At 33.2% G+C, this 18,647-nt stretch overlaps 1 protein-coding gene across 9 annotated transcripts; it reads right to left on the reverse strand.

The window, feature by feature from the left end:
* Nucleotides 1-640: 640 nt before the first annotated feature.
* Nucleotides 641-18,300, reverse strand: LOC146526840 (jumonji, AT rich interactive domain protein 2-like). 9 transcript variants are annotated; one of them, XM_085205716.1, is made up of 24 exons: nucleotides 18,079-18,300; nucleotides 16,808-16,968; nucleotides 16,313-16,729; nucleotides 16,174-16,227; nucleotides 16,026-16,085; nucleotides 15,648-15,692; nucleotides 14,955-15,032; nucleotides 14,399-14,452; nucleotides 13,386-13,451; nucleotides 11,272-11,328; nucleotides 10,993-11,073; nucleotides 10,843-10,902; nucleotides 10,311-10,370; nucleotides 10,032-10,082; nucleotides 8,630-9,042; nucleotides 8,209-8,445; nucleotides 7,326-7,518; nucleotides 6,878-7,119; nucleotides 6,179-6,376; nucleotides 5,418-5,584; nucleotides 4,764-5,055; nucleotides 4,506-4,679; nucleotides 4,100-4,198; nucleotides 641-3,624 (listed from the first exon to the last, which is right to left on the reverse strand). In XM_085205716.1, the coding sequence occupies exons 1-24, from the start codon at nucleotides 18,081-18,083 to the stop codon at nucleotides 3,430-3,432; spliced, it is 3,459 nt and encodes a 1,152-aa protein (XP_085061842.1). In that variant the 5' UTR covers nucleotides 18,084-18,300; the 3' UTR covers nucleotides 641-3,429. The 9 variants fall into 9 exon arrangements, with proteins under 9 accessions (XP_085061842.1, XP_085061845.1, XP_085061844.1 ...); XM_085205719.1 differs by lacking the exon at nucleotides 10,993-11,073; XM_085205718.1 differs by lacking the exon at nucleotides 10,311-10,370.
* Between the last annotated feature and the right edge of the window lie 347 nt (nucleotides 18,301-18,647).

The following is an 18,647-nucleotide window of genomic DNA, read 5'->3' on the forward strand; positions in this document are numbered from 1 at the left end:
TATTCTTAGCCTGACACAAGTATTTGTTTTAATTTCACTATTATATTAGACAGAGAAAACTTGGGAACCTAGTATTAAAACAACACTCCGCCGATCTTATTATATATTGACTTTCTGCACTTCTGCCCTCATTATTACAAACCTCAGGTACGCTATATTTCATATTACTTCGTTCATACTACTTATGTTTATAAAAGGGGTTCAACTCTATAAAGTTTCCCTTCCTGTATCAATCGCCGAAATGATCGCTGTCTGTACATGAAAGGTATTTAAGAAAACATATTATAGTTGAAATGTATCAATGTTATAGAATTCAAAACGATTTCAATTTTTTTTTGTTCTGTTTGTCAGTGCGTATGTGGACGTTAAGTTTGAATGCACATGTTTTCACCGTTGTATTTTTCCTTTATTTTATTAAAATCGAATCGTAAACAATTGAGTAATTCAAGCGGACGAAGCTGCCAACGGATCACTATAATAGTTGTTGACATAAGAGGCGGGATATAGAAATACTTAATAAAAAGGTTATTTATTATAGGGATTAGATTGAAGTGTGAAAATGTAATGTAAAATATAAGACTGCTGAAAATATATCAGTAGGTACATATGTATGTAGATATTGGATTTATAAATGAAACAATTTTTATTACGCATACTTTTATTGAGAAAAAAGCTATACCTAATCTAAGTAAATCGTAGAGCAACGCAGAGAAGAGTACAGAGTAGCCATAGCCCATAGAGCCATGTGGTCATACGCGTATAAAGTTACTTAGCTGTGTGTGTGCTCCGCGTTGCTCATCGAAGTCGATCTAATCTAATTCCTTAACAGCCCGGTCATTATAACTATACATTTGAAAATAAAAAATCGATTGAATTTTGTGTAGGGTCATAAGAGTTTAACTTCAACTTGGCGACTTAATATATATAAACTTAAATTTCAAATTAACTTTGTCAGTTTCGACCCACCTGAAACTGAATGCAATTGATCTTAATATTTTCTATATCTAACTTCTTATCGGATAGCGAGTTAGAAAGTCGTCTTTTCCGACGTAACGACCGGATTATTATGAGTTGACTAGGCCTTGGTATAAAATAACTTACATGTTACAAAAACATAAGTATTACATTTATTTTAAAGACTTATTTATTTTATAACTACGCTTAAAAATATTGTAAATTTACAATCGTTTCAAAAATCAGAAAGCTTAAATTTTAAAGCAAAAATTATTGTACGCGAGTAATAATTATTGTAAATACTTCCAAAAATTTTCAAAATTGACAAATGTTTCAAAAATCTTAGGTCCATTTGAGGAATGTGTTGACGATATTTTATCTAGAGTGAGCGAGATAGATCTTGACGCTGACGTAATAGTGTTGTGAACTGTAATTTACAGAAGGGCTAGTAATGATTACATTACAGAAATAAAAAAATGAAGAAACAGTAATATTTGTAGTCTTTAGGGCTTGAAAGATCATCACAGGATGTCAATATGATGTTTTTCCGAATGTTTTTTGAAATTAGTAGGTATAATATGAAAAATATAAGATTTTTTTTTCACATTTTTCTTATAACTGTTACGACTTGGTCTATTACCCCTTATAGGCTTATTGTTGATTTCTCGGACACCCTGTATAATGCTCCAAGGCAATGTAGGCAATTTCATCTTTCTTCATATTAAATATTTTTTCGCGATATTTTATATTCTTTTATACTTGACAGCAATGATTTGAAGAAAAAAATAAGTGAAAGTAAGAAGATGAGTCAAATCCTTTAGTCCTTAGACCTTAAACGTATCTTAAGCGTATTTTTTCACGCATACCTAAAGATATGCTATCACAACTTTTATTTTAATACTTTGAAAGTTTTTAAATATGTATATGATATGCTGACCTAATAGAATATTATATCCTTTAAATTTAAATTGTGGAGAAGTTACATACCATTTTAAATGTATAACTTTGCATAAATAAAGTTTTATGATATATATACTTATATATATTAAAAAAAATATTTGTCTGCGTTTTATAATAGATTTTGAGCATTTTAAATATATTTCCTATAAAATACCCTGTCAAATACACCACTATCATAGAGTGGAATGTGTAATATTTTATTAGGGTTATATTAATTACCTTTAATTAAAATTATAGGGTTATATAATGTTAATTAAAGTTGCCCGCAACTTTGTTTGGACTCTGTGACCATTCCTAGAATATTTTCATTTAACCACCATTTTCAATGAACATTAGGTCCAAAATTATGCCTCTGTTGCCTCTTAGGTTGTACTAGAAATATTTATGATAAAGACAATGCCAGGCCTTATTAAAAATATAAAAAAGGATTTGAAATTTAAATCCGTCTATACTCTATTCATTATGGCATGAGACAAAATATAAACAAAGGAATCCTATTTCTCAAACTTTTATGCAATATTTTAATTTATTTAGCGAAGGGAAAACATTTCGTTTATTATTTTTAAATGTAAAATTTGCAGTATTATTGCTTAATCTCAAATATTGTAATGTTATATATAAAAGATCATTGTATATAACAAAAATAGCAAAAAATACAAAAATTAAAATACACTAGTTTTAGTGAAACATACTAACTATGAGGATAACAAAACTTAATGTTTATTAATAATTTTTTGCATCTTTTGCTGTTTATATTACATGGTAAATGCACCTTTTCCAAGATTCTGCTGTTATATTTTTTATTACTAAACACAATAAAAGTAACAACGGAACCACGAAAATTCAATGAAAAATAACTGAAAATGGCAGATATATACTGATGGATGAAATATTTTAATATAAGATATTTGCTTGTTTTAATTACAGTAGTCATAATTATAGTATGTAATTTATTTATATACTATTAATATATGTCTCAAATTTGAGAAGATGTTGGCTTTCGGGTGTTTTTACATGTCAAATACATAAAAAAATATTATTGAAAATGAGTAAAATAATAAATTTAAATATGAAAACAATCTTTACTTTCTATTATTGCATTCATTTCTTTTAACTTAAATACATACTTCTTTTTATTTACTATACAATGTGTAATTTTACAAAATTTTAAAAAATAATTATATAAATTATTTTATCGATATTCACAAATTTGAATCCTAATTTTATTAATTAATGCTTATTGCTTAATCCTAATTAATCACAGAATAATAAAAGTAGCTTTAGAAAATTTAGTCTGGTGCTGAAAAATAACGAATCGCCATCTTTTGGACTACACAAATGGACGATAACTTGGACGACACTTGACAACAACTCTATCAACAGTGACATGTAAAAAACCTTTTTTGATATGTTTATTTTTTATCTCATGCCTTCGTGAATAGAGTATAGTGATTTCGTAGACGTGACGTTACGTGAAAAAAAATACAATCTTTTTAAAAAAAACAATTATAAAGTTTAGACAACACGCGTCACGTCCACGAGTCTTTTGGAGATCCTCTCAACAATCTGTTTTAGTTCTGTTTCTGTCATGTAAATGACCAGTTCGTAGTGACACTGGCTCCGTCGCCTTATGTTCGGTATGCGTTCGTCCAGCACCTGCAGGGCGTGGCCGACACAGAGAGCGCCATCTCTGTGGAAAACTCCGTTTACCTGTAATATATGACAAAAGATTAGGTATACGAGTACGTCGAGTTTTACTATAAGCAGGACGATTGAGCGTTCGATTCCCCTTGGAGAAATTAATGATTTTTATTTCTTTGTTCTAGTAAGGAGGACAAAAGCTCGGTGCCGAGTTCCGCCTCGAATCGTCGATTCAATGCTGTCGTGCCGTGAATTTACACAGGCATGCCACTGTATACGCGACATCTGTGAGTTCGATTTCCACTGGGAGGAACGAAATTTTCATTCCTAATTCTGGTAACGAATGAAAAACGTTCAGTCCCACTTCGCGCACAATACTTCGGGCATTCGTAATGGGAACGGAATATATGAAAACTAGGTTTCCCAGTATCCTTCTTACTTCTCTTGCTATGCGTGAGGTACACTGGAAGCTCTAAAAAAAACGAAAATTGGACCGTGTGTAAAGAACGAAGTGTATTCCATATCATATACCATGAACACTTACCCTGGACAAATATAAATTAGCGCGACATATTTCGCACTCGTCTTCCTCCGAAATGTTCCACACAATGCCTGTTGGGTTGTGCCTTTTTTCGAAACGAGGCTGTAAGCACATTATATACAATTAACCAAACAATTTATTTTATACGTATATATTTATTATATAACAAGTAATACAAAAATATCATATACGACTATGGTTTACTAGATTTTTTGAAGTAATTAATTTCACCTGATTATATATAATAGCGAAAGCTTAACTGCGAGCCATGGGTGAAGATGATGACGTTGAATATGATGATAACGATGGTCGGCTACTATTAGTGTTATTATAACATAATAAAGGCCTTCTATCACGTAACTTACAGTATTGTGTATACATATACATGTAGTTATAATAGCGTATTCACCTTGAGGCCATGCTTGACGAGGGCTGCCCGGTGAGCCAGCTCGGTGCCCACTATGTTGGACATGCTGGCGTGCACTAGTTGCAGCACGTCGAAAGTCGCGCGCGGGTCCGTCGCGGCTGAGATCAACAGATGCTCGAGAGAAAACATGGACGGCTCGCAGCTGTCCCGTAGCTCCTAGTTCATACATATAGAGCAGTATTATTTAACCATTTATTTTATGTACGAGAAGTCAAAGTATGTTTTTATATTCACACTTACTTGAAAAACTTGACCGATGTTATTTATCCAGTGGTTATAAGCAAAATAGACACTCTCAGAGACAGTAAAGCCAGTGGCTATGGAACAGGAGTACGCTTTGGGAAATACAATGACAAATTCCCCCGGTTTTTGCAACACCTTTGACATGGACACGGAATGTTCTAGTAAAAAGTTCGGTGGTATCATTGTGATATCAGATGGAAGCCAAATCGATTTATTTTGGCACGACGTAGGACATAATATTTCCACCGCCTTACGGAATCTCTCGCTTTCTTCGTCTGGTATTCCATACCTGGAAAAATAAAAATAAAATTTTAAATAGTCTAAACTTATTATCATATCAATAATATATGTTGTTTTCGCAGCAAAAGCGCATATATTTGCACATTCGCAGATTACCAAATTTATTAGAAATATAAACATTAACTTCTATGGCGTTTCGAGTGAGCTAGCAGTGAACACTAATCACTTCCTCAATGCCACGTCACGTTGTATAAAACACACAAAGAAAGAAAAGAAGAGAAAGTTAAAAATATATACATACATAAATTACATAATGATAGGTTGCAAATTAGAACTTTAACCTATAACAAGATGACGTACATCATGACGTACAACTTAATATTTTATAGGTGTAAAAGTATTATAAATCACCATATTTTTGGAGGCCCCTCGTGCATGTACTCCATCCATGGTAAGCCGTGGGGGTCGCGGTGCCAACAGCTGGTGGAGTAGAGCATCCCCAGGTGTAACGTGGGGATGGTCAGGCCGACCACAGAGCCGAGTAAACGGAGGATATTTCCATTGTTTTGGTTTAACATCTGATTGGTTATAAAAATATTGTGTAACATTAGTTGAAGTAGCACATTAAAAGAATAACATGTATAGCTAAATATATAGAAAAAGTTGAAATATATGAACCATGTATCTGTCATGTTTAGCATAAAAAGATAGCCAAGTTTCAGGAGGTTTCAAAAATATATTTACTCAGAAATTAACCATCAGAAGCAAAAGAATTAGATGACGAACAACTAGTGAATTATTTTTTTATAATATTGCTACAATTTGCTTTTTCAACACATGATCAATTTTCATACAATTTTTTCTTGTTTTTTAAAATGGGAGTACTTTGCAATATTTATAAACAGTAACCAGACTAACACACTACCAGAAAAATGTTTATCAAAGTATTTTTTTATTGTTTCCATATAATAATAAAGAAAATTTTCAATGTTTCATAATTTAATTACTGTAAATATAATTAATTGTATAATTTATAATATATTTTCTAATATCCTGTAGACCACAAAAAAAATACAATAATGTCAGCCTAACGTACCTTGATAACCTATATTTTCATTTCAAGAGACACAGGTTCATATACTGAGACAAAAAAAAACAAAAAACCTCATCACCTTTAAATTCCAGGGATGTTGGCCGTATGGTTCATTCGGGTTGTTAGTGAAGCCGTATCCCTCGCTGCTTGTTTCTATAGAAGCGCTGTGAACGCACACGTGATGTTCCGCCATAAGAGCAGACGACCAGTATGAGTTCTCTAATTCATCTATTGCAACACGGGTGGGCAAGTATCTCTTTTGAACGTTATTTGCGATCTGTTTAAAAATACATTTATTATTAAATTGAGGCATGCCTATAAACGCTACGGAACGAGACGACGGCGACGAGATCTCCACCATTCGTCTCGAAAAGCGGACGGATTGGTTTTTTAAAAGATGTTTTGGTGGCAGCATAGAAATATTAGAATATATAATACTAGCGGACGTGCGCAGCTTCGCTTGCTTATTTAAGGGTGAATTCTAATAAACCATGAAATACGTGTTCAATGAAATATTTTTAAGAGTCTCAATTTAAAATTTTATAAAAATCGGTGTCGATTTAATTTTTTTTCCATACAAACTTTCAAACCCTATTTCACCCCTTTAGGGTTAAAATTTTTCAAAATCCCTTCTTAGTGGATGTCAAGATTACGAAAATAAACATCTGTCTAAATTTCACGTTTCTACCATCAGCGGTTACGGTTGTGCGTGCGTCTTACCTCAGTCAGTGAGGACAAGTCCTTTTATATATATATAGATAAAGTCAAATATAAATACCCTTTTGAAGGTAAGGAGATCCATAGGACGGCCCTTAATGATACATTCCTCTGCTTCCTTTAATTGTTTCACCAAGTGTGGGAATCTCTTTTCATCTTCCAGGTCACCGTCGTCATCAGATGAATCAGATTCTCCCAACATGTGTTTTTGAGTGTGTAGTGGGTTCGATGCCCTATCGAGCATCCTTCTATGCCTTTTTTGCCACAGCTCCTCGACCTTTTTTATCATCTCTTTTCTCTCTCCTAATTAATAATAATAATGTATCAATGTGTTATTGCATTTAATTTGTATTTAGTATTTGCAATTTTAAAACATTCTTTCTAAATTAGAATTCGCATTTATAATACCATATAAAAATAAATTCGCTAAGTACAATAATAATAACATAAGAAATATAATAAATATCGTTAGACAACATAATAGTTAAATATTTAAACTACTAACTTACTTTTGCTAAGAGAGTTGTACGGCACCACATACTTCATATACAACTGGTCCAGTCTCCTATCTGGATGCGACAATTTACCACAGTTAAGCTCCTCAGCCACTTTGGCCCAAGCTTTCTTGTTCATATTTTTTAAGCCGCCGTTATTATTTACGGATTCGTATAGTTTTGGCAAGTTAACTTCCATGCCTCCCAGCTAAAAATAAAATAAAAGTTTTTTTAAAGGTAATGCATATGCACAACTTAAAAAGTCTACAAAGTATTATGAACATTCTTAATCTTGAGGCCAAACCTATGTTAGCAGATTAGACATTAGCAATGAAAATAAAACAAGTAACCCATTTTATAATTCGAAAATGTAATATTGTTGATATTTAGTTTTTATTTATTCTTTGAGGCTGTAACGGTTCCAATTGTTTAAACAAGATATAATAATAAGATATTTAATAAAACACGATATACATACACAACAAAATTAATATATTTAAAAAAATAAGGGTTCGCATACTATTTACAATAGGTTTTTAGTACACAGCAAATAAAGAGAAATATAAATGAACAATGGACTTCACCATACAAGTAAGTTACATGATACAAGGCCAGTCGTGGCGCAAGGGCACAAAGTGTGACTGGTTGTGGGTTCGATCCAAACTCGAGGAATTGAAATATTTATTTAAAATGAATATTTCCATTTCTTCGTATTGATGTCAAGGTAAAGGCGGCGTTGAGTTCTGCCACTCAACATCTCTAGAATTCGGCGGAAAGTGGGGAACGGAGTGTCTTAACACTAGATTCTCTCTGCCTAACCTAGCACCTAGCAGAACAATATTAAAAGTGGGGGAGGGTCCACAGACTGTCATGATTACAATGATAGGTCAATACTCACCAAGGGCGGTTGTGTACAAGCTATCTTCAGTGTAGCAAGATGGGACCTCATGGTACACATCTCCCGCGTCAAAGAGCTCCATCGCCGGAACACTCTTGTTATATATTGATTGAATACTGTGAACCGCATCGCATCGTTTAAGTTGCACTGCGGTTTGAACCCAGGCGGTGCGACTACCTTACACAGTCCATATTTAGCCGGACATGGCATTATTTTCTCAAAGTAAGTTACGGGATCCTGATGAGAAAAAGTTTATAAAATTTTTTTATTTAAAAGCATGTTACTAGACTTAAAAGAATTAAGGAAATATAACGTTATGAGACTTGTTGTATATTATTATCCATAAAATGTCATGAATTACTTAAAAAAAATAACATTATTTTCGTAAATAATATGTTTACAATATTACAAAAAATATGACCTTAAATTCGTCCTCGGTGGGACGGAAGGTGGGCGCATCAGCCAGTTTGGCGCGCTCGAATCTCACCCTCTGGCGTCTCGATGGCAACACTTGCATTCTATCCCTTCGTGTGGGTACAGTGATTTCGGTGGCGTCGGACTCGATGACTTGCTCGAGTTCGGTATTATCGAGCGTCGTATTATAAGACATGGGGCTGCTAGAACGCTCCGAGTTCACCCGCAGGCCAAGAGTATTGAAACGGCGACCGCCGGACTGCTGATGTCTGCGAGGACGCTCCTCCTCCGCGCTAGGATGTGGAGAATTTTGCGAGGTCCTAGCTTTCGGCACTTTCGGAACTTTAAATATTCCATTTTCCAGCCACACTCGTATCATCTTGTTTCTAGACTCAGGGTCTTCTGCTCTGGACATCCCACCTGTTCAATAATAATTTGATTGTAAGCTATTAACATAGATTTTTTTATTTCAGATTGTAAAAACATTGGAAATAAAGCATGAGTGTTATATTGAAAGGTAATCTAAGCAAACTAATACGGAACATACAAGTAGTCGACTGCAAGATTTTAAAAAAGCTCAAAATCAAACTTCGAGAGTGCTGTAAAATAGGCAGTTTTGTTCAAAATTTAATGTAAATTTAATTCTGATTGCAAAAAAACATATACTGGGTAATTCTTATAGATGATTAGTGATGATGTATGAAGGTATATTGAGACCCAAGACTCATTTAATTATGATTTGGTGAAAGATTCTTCAACAATTAATAATGATTATTTTAATAGAACTAACGTTGACGCTGTTTGGTCCGAGTCTCAAAGCGCAATGGCTGCTGCTTGTCAAGTCTGACAAGCGTTACTTAGTCGGCCGGAACAATTAGTGTTCACGACGATTATAGAGATATTACAAAGAACAACTACAACAGATTCAAGATCGGAGGATCTACTGAAACGGAGTAACAAAAGAATTGAAGAAATACTTGAAACAACTTTTAATGCGAGTGTAATTCGCTCCAAATACAATCAAACTTTTTTATTAACTGTATATGTCGACTGTCAGTATAAGTTGTTTAGAAGAAATATTTTTTCTTCAATCAATTCACACTCAACAAGATAAATTAAGATGGAGAAGAACTGACAGAGGCAATGGCCAGATTATTTAGTAAGGATATCAAGATAAGGCATAGACGAGACATAAAATATATATTAAGATAATTCAATCTTAGTTCGACTGCCATAGAATTGGAAATTCCAAAATAAAATCTTATGACACCTTTTATTCCGTAAGCTATGAAAGAAAGCAATTAAAAAAATAATGACAATCAAAATAGCTATTTCACTACGATGCATAAAAAACACAATAACAAAAAAAAATGAAAGAAACATTTATAATATAAAAAAAAATGTATTACTAGCTAAAGACTCCTCAGTGTTGGTCGGAGATGCGGCCCGATGTGAGAAGTCTGGAATAAATTTCAAATCATCCATAGGTGTTTACGTTTGGCGCCAGTGGGAGCATTTACGAAATTTACTTGCTACTTGATTTTTCATTGAATAATAATTTTGCAAAGTAGAAGTTTTTTTTATTATACTATTTGTAGAAAATACATTGGTTTTCGATCACATAATTAGAATTAAACAAACTATAAATAATATATAAATGCTTGTGGACATAAGCAAAAATATATTACCATCATGCGATGAATTGGAATTGACGGGAGATTGAGCCCTACGGCCACCTTGATTAAAGTCTGAAACAAGTTTTCAATATAAAGAACAACTGAATAGAAATTAATAAAATCACAATATAATTTTATTAGCCGATGACTAGTATCTAAACAATAAATATTTATAAATAACATATAAGAGAAGGGTGACCAAACAACAATATGCATAAAACAATAATACAAAATAAGTACGAATATAACGTAATTATATGAAAACAATGAACCGATTGTTGTAGTAATATGTTGTGCTTGTAAGTCACTAGGGCCAGGTTCTGCCCAGTCTGAAAATAAGATGAAAATGAAAAATCTACTAAAAATAACTTTTTGACTCTAAAAGCGAATGAGACTTTTAGGATACAAACCGACCTAAGTAAATAATGGGACGAAGAATTTTGTTTTCTTTTCTATGCCACTAACTTTTCAGTTATTTTTTATCTTCACACTGCAGGCTGGGGGAACCTGGGAACCTAGTGTTTACCTTTTAGTTATATATTACCTATTTCACTTTGTGCGTGGGAGCGCGATTGTAGACCGCTGGGTCCTGGTTGGGCAGTATCTAAAAAGAAATTAAAAAAATAAATAGATACTCGCGATTACTAAGGGCAAAATATTGGTAGTGTTATTTTCAACTGATTATTTATATTACCAGGGGGTGATGCGCATTTAGACTTGTCTTTGGCCTTGTATTTACGACCATGATTTCTGCTAGGGCCCGGTTGAACCCCACCTGGGCACAAAAAAAGCATAGCAAAAAACTATTCTTTTTTACTTTACTACTTAACTTTACTACTTAACCTTACAAAAAATATATTTAATTTGTAAGGCATACAATAATTTACAGTTATTAAAATAAAACATATTTAAAAAGTAAAATATAATACTAATTTAAATTATTTCATTTCAGAATTTTATGAAAATAATGTACCATTAGTGGACCCCTGGGTGCTGACACGCATGCCGCTTGGCCCGGGTAGAGCTCCAACTAACAAAGAGATTAAATCTTCAATAAATATATAATAAGTTATTTTTATTTATTTAAAATCTGATAACTCTACCAGCATTTGGGCCGTACCTTTTTTTTCCATATCATTACTATTATTATTTTATTTCTTAACATTTTTAAATATTTCTTGCGCGGATGAATGATAAATAAACGAGCCCTTTTCTTTTTTTACACGTCCTAATCACATTACTTATTAGAGATATTTTACAAATACATACGTGTTAATATATACTAGTCAAAACAAAATAAGGGCCACTACGTATTTTTGCACTTTGGGTTAATTTATTCACATGAATGCAATCTTGAGTGGTTGGTACTTACGGTACGTTCATCTTAAGTGTTGACAAGTCCTATTTGAGTATACTGACAGCAAAAAATTGAAAAAGTAGGTAGATTTAAAGATTTATTGAAACCACTTGATTTTACCCTTATTTAAGTTGATGGTTAAATTCAGTCAAAGTTTGGAACTAGTCGTGTGAAGTTCAAATAATGTTTAACTATCGTGTTAATTGATCTTTTGCGAATACTATGCCACGTATTCGACGAGATCTGGACTTGCCAACCATAATCAGAGCTGTAACTTTAATTCAAGAAGGACATTCACAGCGTTCTGTAGCTCTACAGCTTGGCTATTCACGAAGAGCGGTCCAATATGGTTGGAATCGTTTTCAAGAGAGGGGAACGGCATCCAGTAGACGAGTATCAGGCAGAATTAGATCCACCACCGCGCAAGAAGACCGCTATGTTCTCTTGACTGCGCGAAGAGAGCGTTTTATCACCGCTCACTGCTTACAAACTCGCTTGCGACAAGTCACAGGTGCCCGTGTTAGTGATCAAACAATTAGGAAATGGTTGCACGAAGACCAGCAGTTCTCCAGAAGACGAATATTGCGAATTTCACTAACAAGTGCTCATCGTGCAAACCGATTAGCGTATGCAAGGCAATATCTTGCCTGGGACATAAGTGACTGGAGCACAGTGTTGTTTACTGATGATAGTAATGTGATATTTTTTAATGATGATAGGTGCATTAGTGTTTGGAGACGTAAAGGTGAGCGATTTTCAGATGCTTGCATCCTAGAAAGTGACAGATTCGGGGTCCTAATGTGATGGTGTGGGGAGGCATCAGTCTATCGGGTACAATTGAACTAATAATCCTAAACGGAGGCACTGTAACAGCTCAGCGATACATTGAAGAGGTTATCAGACCTTATGTGGTGCCTTTTGCTCAGAGAATTGGTGCAAGATTCAAGCTGATGCACGACAATGCACGCGCACACCCCGCTCGAGCCACCAAAACAGCTCTAGAGGAGGCTGATATTGAGGTGTTACCTTGGTCTGCCAACAGTCCAGACCTCAACCCGATAGAATACATGTAGGATCTACTCAAACGAAGCGATCGAAGTACTGACCGGCCCATACATAACGAGCCACAGCTTATTGAAGTGCTGAAATCAAGCTGGGAGCAAATTCCTCAAGAAACTGTACGAAACCTGATTGAAAGTGTTCCTTACAGGTCAGGATTGTGTACAAAAATGAGGAGGACACACACGATACTGAAGACAACAAAAAGAAAGCTTTAGAAATGCTAAAAGTTGTTGAAAGCTTTATGAGCGGGAGTGAATTTTTTGTCAAAATTGCATAGTTAATTGAAAAAATTGTAAGTTAATTTTATTTTAATTAAATTTTAAGTTAATTACATTAGAAAATGGTAAAGCTAATGAACTTCATCATTTTTTAATACCTAAGTCCCAGTAACACATAAATATACTTGAAAATTGCAGTGGCCCTTATTTTGTTTTGAGTAGTATATATAAACTTTAAGTGAGATTAGAATATTTTCATTTCTTCGCTCTGGTACCAAGGAAAAGCGCGGCGTTGAGTTCCGCCACTCAACATTGCTTAGAAAACTCAGTGGAAGGTGTGGGGAACACAGTGTCTTAACACTAGCTTTTCTCTGGCTATCCTGCTGTGGGCGAGATACAGAGTGAAGCTGAAAAAAAAATATAATAGGTATTTAATTATAACCAACCAACCATCATCAGGTGTGCACTCTATTTGTCTGCCTGACTGAACACCGCTGGGTGCAGGCTGTGCCGACTCTGAAAATTTATGTGAATAACTTAATACAATACATGTCCTTTTGTATTCTTATATACTAGAGGACTCGCGCAGCTTCGCCTGCTTATTTGCACCCCTAGGAGGTGACTTCTAAAAACACGTGTTCAATGAAATATTTAGAAGAGCGAATCTTACCCCAGTCAGTGGGAACATGTCCTTTTATATATATATAGATTAGTAATCAAGAATTGATCTCTTTTCAGCGTACTTAATATTTATATATTATAGGTATGTTTGGCGGCTGCCTGTCATCTAAACTTTTAGGTTAGCCATATCTTATAGCTTTAAACGAGCAATTCTTGTATATATGTATGTATTTGGGAACAATAATTTTAATCTAGGTAATTTTCAGTAAAACTTGAAAACCTGCTACAATATCATTACAATACGAAGGTAAAGTCCAATTGAACTTTATTTAGGTCCTGTCTTTTGTGAGAAAAACTACTATTGGGAACCCTTGATATTGGAAATATGATGTCCAAAAAACTTTAATCAATTGTTTAATGTAAAGGAAAAAATTGTATTTAACGTTTAGAATAATTAAGTCCACTGTGATAAAGCTTAAAATAGTAAAATATCATCAAGATCACAAATATAACTTTTTCGAGCTATTAAAATCACACAGAAAATATTACCATCAACTGGTATCTCTGTAATTGAAGATATGTCATTGGGTTCAGATTTCGCCCATCCTTGAGAGTAAATATAAAAACCTTAAGTATAGTATACTTTCGGAGACAAAAATAGGTTAGTAATATCGAAAAGCCCCGAAAAAGTTAGTGTACTTTTATTTTACTTCAAACATAATGACAAATAAATTATTATTATTTTAATTAGGCAAATATACAGTGCTTACTGCAAATTATTCATTCAGGAAATGTTATCATCGGTAAATGTCTGAAAGCGTGGTTCGTATTCGTAAAATTACCTCGTCTCGATGTCGACCGTGATCGTAGACCGCTGGGTCCAGGTTGTGTCTCGTCTGAAATAAATATGAAAAAAAGAACTTAAATTTATAAGGTCTTGTTAGAAATTTTGAATTCTACTACAAAGTTTTGACCAATTAATCAGAACAATAACTTAAATTAGTAAAAATTTCCCCACTTTTGGAATATAAGCAAATCAGGTAGCTGCAACCCATCTTCAATCATTAAAAATTATTAAATAGTTTAAAAAACAAATTGTGAAGTGCTTAAGTATTGGTTACCTAGCTTCGCCACTGAATGGCTCCTACTAATTAAATAGACTCGAGTGCATTTAATGTTTGGAATCGGCATATATGATTTTTTTTATAAAATTTAATAATGAAAAATCTAAATTTCCAATTTGGTTAAAAAAATACAGATGTGATTGATCTGAAGCTAACTATTCCACATGTAATAATAAATAGACGGTATTCGGCCACATTTTTGTTTAATAAGCATTTATGCCAAATTACAAAAACGAATACTTAGTTGATTGTTAAAATACTTTGTAAAACGTACCATTCGATGGGTCTTGTGTCTGTTTGAATGGTGCAGAGCTGGTAGCGGTAGGTGCCCTCCAGTAGGGAGTAGATTCAGCTGATAAAAATATTATATTAACCAATTGTGTTTAAGCCCAAAAATAATTGAAGGGTCATTATAGTGCCACGTAACGCAATTTTTAAATATTTTAGTGTCTCCTTTCTCCCCATATAAACGTAACATCCAAATGAGGATTTTGATCTAACACATAATTATGTTTGTATAAACACATAAAAGTTATAATAGTATTGAGGGATTCCTTGTAGCATATTAACGAAGAGGATTGCCAACTTGGTACATTTTAATTCCCTAGTTTTTCATAAATTAAGTGGTACTCCGCTCGTATTTTCAACAAATATATAATATTTTATCCCCAAATGGCATTATGTAATACCTAGACGACCCTCGAGCTAAATAATCTCCCTTAATTGGAAGCATTCGACGAAAGGCTAATATCGACAAAGAGTCACAGTTGATTTTTACGATTTGCTGGTCATATTACGAGTCTCGTACCTACTACAGTACCGAAAGCAACGTCGAAAAATGTCACTAATAATTAATACTAAAAAAAAAAAAATTAACTAATATACAGCCATTTGTCAAGAGAGGTATTCATTTTATGTCAACTAGTAGTTTTTAACATTTTGTAAACATATATAACAAGATACTTACCATCCTCTATGCAAGTATCGGATTTTGAATCAAGTAATGTGTCGTCTGAAAAACAAAGAAAGCAATTTTTTAGCTTCACTTCCGAGAGACTATTACGTCATCAATCCGAATTCCATATATGGCGGAACCCAACGACGCATTTTGTATACCAGAGCGGGGGCATGAAATTAATTGGAGTGGAGGTCAAAATCTACAATGATATAATATGTAGTGTATGTGATGTATACGACTACATAAACTCTTACACACGCGATCTTGGCGCTATGCGTACTTACACAAAACAAGATATGCTTTATGTTCATATGTGATGTAAGAACATAAATAATATATACACAATTACACAACAGCATGCATGTACAATAAAATATATAAACCTACCATCATTCATAGAAGGTTCAAATACATGATCGGTTCCAACAGACATTGAAGGCTCTAGTCCTATGAATAAAATAAATCCAGTATTAGACAAATGAAATATGTAATTTTACAACCTTTACCTCTCTAAATCATTATCGGGAAAACTTACCACTGTTAAAATGTGGTACACGCTCGACAACATATGATGGTGTGGATTTGGGTCCTTAAAGAGAATACATATATATTATTAAAAACATCTAAATGAAGTATTAGTTAAATATTTATTTTAAAAAAAAACACTTAGGTACCTGAGTTGTTCTTTTTTGAACCCAATATAATCGCATTCTGCCTCGATCCATTTATATAGCCTGATCTTGTAAAATAAGTCAATGGTTGATCATCGTCGACGGAAAACTCGGTGTCAACTGTTGAAGTATATTTCCATCGCAAAGATGCTTTAAAAGCAGCTTTTCGGATAGGATTGCGACGTTGTTTTACTTTATGTCTGTTTCTTATACTTCGTTTAAGATTTTTCTTAGGTCCAGATCTTTTCAATAATGAATTTCTTCCAGTTATTTGTGTTTGGACAAGCGATTTTATAGGTACACTTGGAGTTGAGTTTACTTCAATAATCAAGCTGTTATCGGGTTCTGTAATTATATTTTCAACAGCATCAACATTTCTTAGCCTTTCCAAAAGCACTACTGGTTTGTGCTTGTGAATGTCTGTAAACAATACATTACAACAATAAATAAAAAATATTCATGTATGCAATCACAAAACCTCATATAAATACTACTAACTCTCCAAAGATATGACATCTAATAAAACCTTTGCAGTTGTCTGTCTGCGTATTATATTTGTTTGATCTTTTACAAGATCGGTAACTTTACGATTGGTAATCTGTGCGGAATGTGGGGGGACATACACTCCTTGAGCAAATTTTCTTTGCGCCATAATTTTTCTGTAAAAAGAAAACATTTATAAAGCATACAATAAACATTTTAAATATTTATAATATAATAATAATAACCCTTTATTACTGAAACTAAACACTACTCTAACTAACATTACTCTAAATCTAAAGTGGTTCCTCTTTTCCAGCTTGTCCTTCGACAAAGGCCTCCTCTAAAGCTATCCATTTTATTTTATTCTTTGCAACACATGTCCATTCTGGTCCAGCTTTTTAAAATCGTCTTCCCAACGTGTAGTTAGTCTATCTTTACTCCTTCTGTTTTCAAGCTGGTACCATTATGTTATAAGATGTGTCCACTTCTCTATCCTTTCCCTTAGCATGAGTCCTGTCCATCTCCACTTAAGGTATCTGTTGTATGTTTCCAAATTTTGTTTTGCTCTTTATACTCTGTAACTTCACTTTGTCCTTTCTTTTCATTTCAATAATGCTTCTTTCCATTCTATTTTGACTAAGCAAGACACATGTGTTAAGCACTCCTCTTTTTTTATTTAATAGGCATATCCTTCTCCTTTAACAGGTCACTCAATGACCAAAATTGTTTCCAACTACATGTTATTCTTCTATTTACTTCCTTTTGCATCATTCTTCTGTAGACTATAGTTGACCTAGATATATGTATTTATTAAAGTATTTTATTTCCGTCTGTCCATCATTTATTTTAATATCTATTTTAGCTGAGTTTATATGCACGTGTTACTATAAAATTTAGTTTGATAAATATTTTTATTCACTTCTTTTCTATTCTGTATAAATTTGTTTTCTTAGCAAATTCTTAATGTTCTTATAGTGTTTAGCCATAGAAATTCACCACATACATATAATATATATGATATGTATACCTAATATGCGACATAAACAAAATAATAAGCAACAACGTTTATAACATTTCAAAAGTAACTATAGAAGGCAATAACATCATCCTTAACATGAACTATATATTACAAACATATATACTACAAGAGATACCATCATTTTGTTTATTTATAAAACAAATAAAAAAATATTTTATGTTCACAATAACACATTCAAATATCAACAAATAATGAACTGAAAAAATACTTAGTAGTCTCAACTATTTATAATTTTAAGAACACTCACCCCATTTTGTGTACGAGGGCACTCCTACCACAGTTGAACACAAAACGAACACTAATTTATGTTGAAAGTCTTTCCTTTAGTACGCCGGTTAGCCCTGGGCATAGGGAAAACTTAAAGATCAATAGCAGGCTATAATCTTGTTGTTGTTGCTCTTTATTTATGGCGTTCCGAGCGTGCCAATTATAATCTTACTACAACGAAACTGGAACTTTTGACGTATAATATTATTAAATTCAGAAGTATATGGCATATGGAAAGTTTAAACCACTATAGGTATTTTTTAATTAGTAGCATTATATTTCCCTAAGTTCGCGAAATGATGTACAGAGGTCGCTTTGGAAATGAATATTTCAATTAACGTCAATAGATGTTACCAGAAATTTAATATGAGCAATGATATTGAATGTATTTTCATTAACTTTAAATATTTATAATAATTAATAAAAAATATATATTTAGCACAAGTAATTGAATATATAGCTCGTAAAATAATCAATTCTTCACTGTCTGTGGTAATTTGCTCAGAGTGACTGTACTCTATGGTATATTTATGTAATAACTAGCGGACG

The sequence above is a fragment of the Heliconius melpomene genome, chromosome 21 (genome assembly GCF_056956725.1).
Source record: "Heliconius melpomene rosina isolate 202511_hmr_F chromosome 21, ASM5695672v1, whole genome shotgun sequence".
Taxonomy (NCBI): domain Eukaryota; kingdom Metazoa; phylum Arthropoda; class Insecta; order Lepidoptera; family Nymphalidae; genus Heliconius; species Heliconius melpomene.

Bases quoted from the DNA above. Each gene is read 5' to 3' on its own strand.
- LOC146526840 (XM_085205716.1), bottom strand. The intron at 9,043-10,031 runs GTAATACATTTT...ATTATTGAACAG, and splicing joins CACTGAGGAGTCTTTAGCTA to GTGGGATGTCCAGAGCAGAA. The intron at 3,625-4,099 runs GTAAGTGTTCAT...CATATATTACAG, and splicing joins CTAATTTATATTTGTCCAGG to GTAAACGGAGTTTTCCACAG.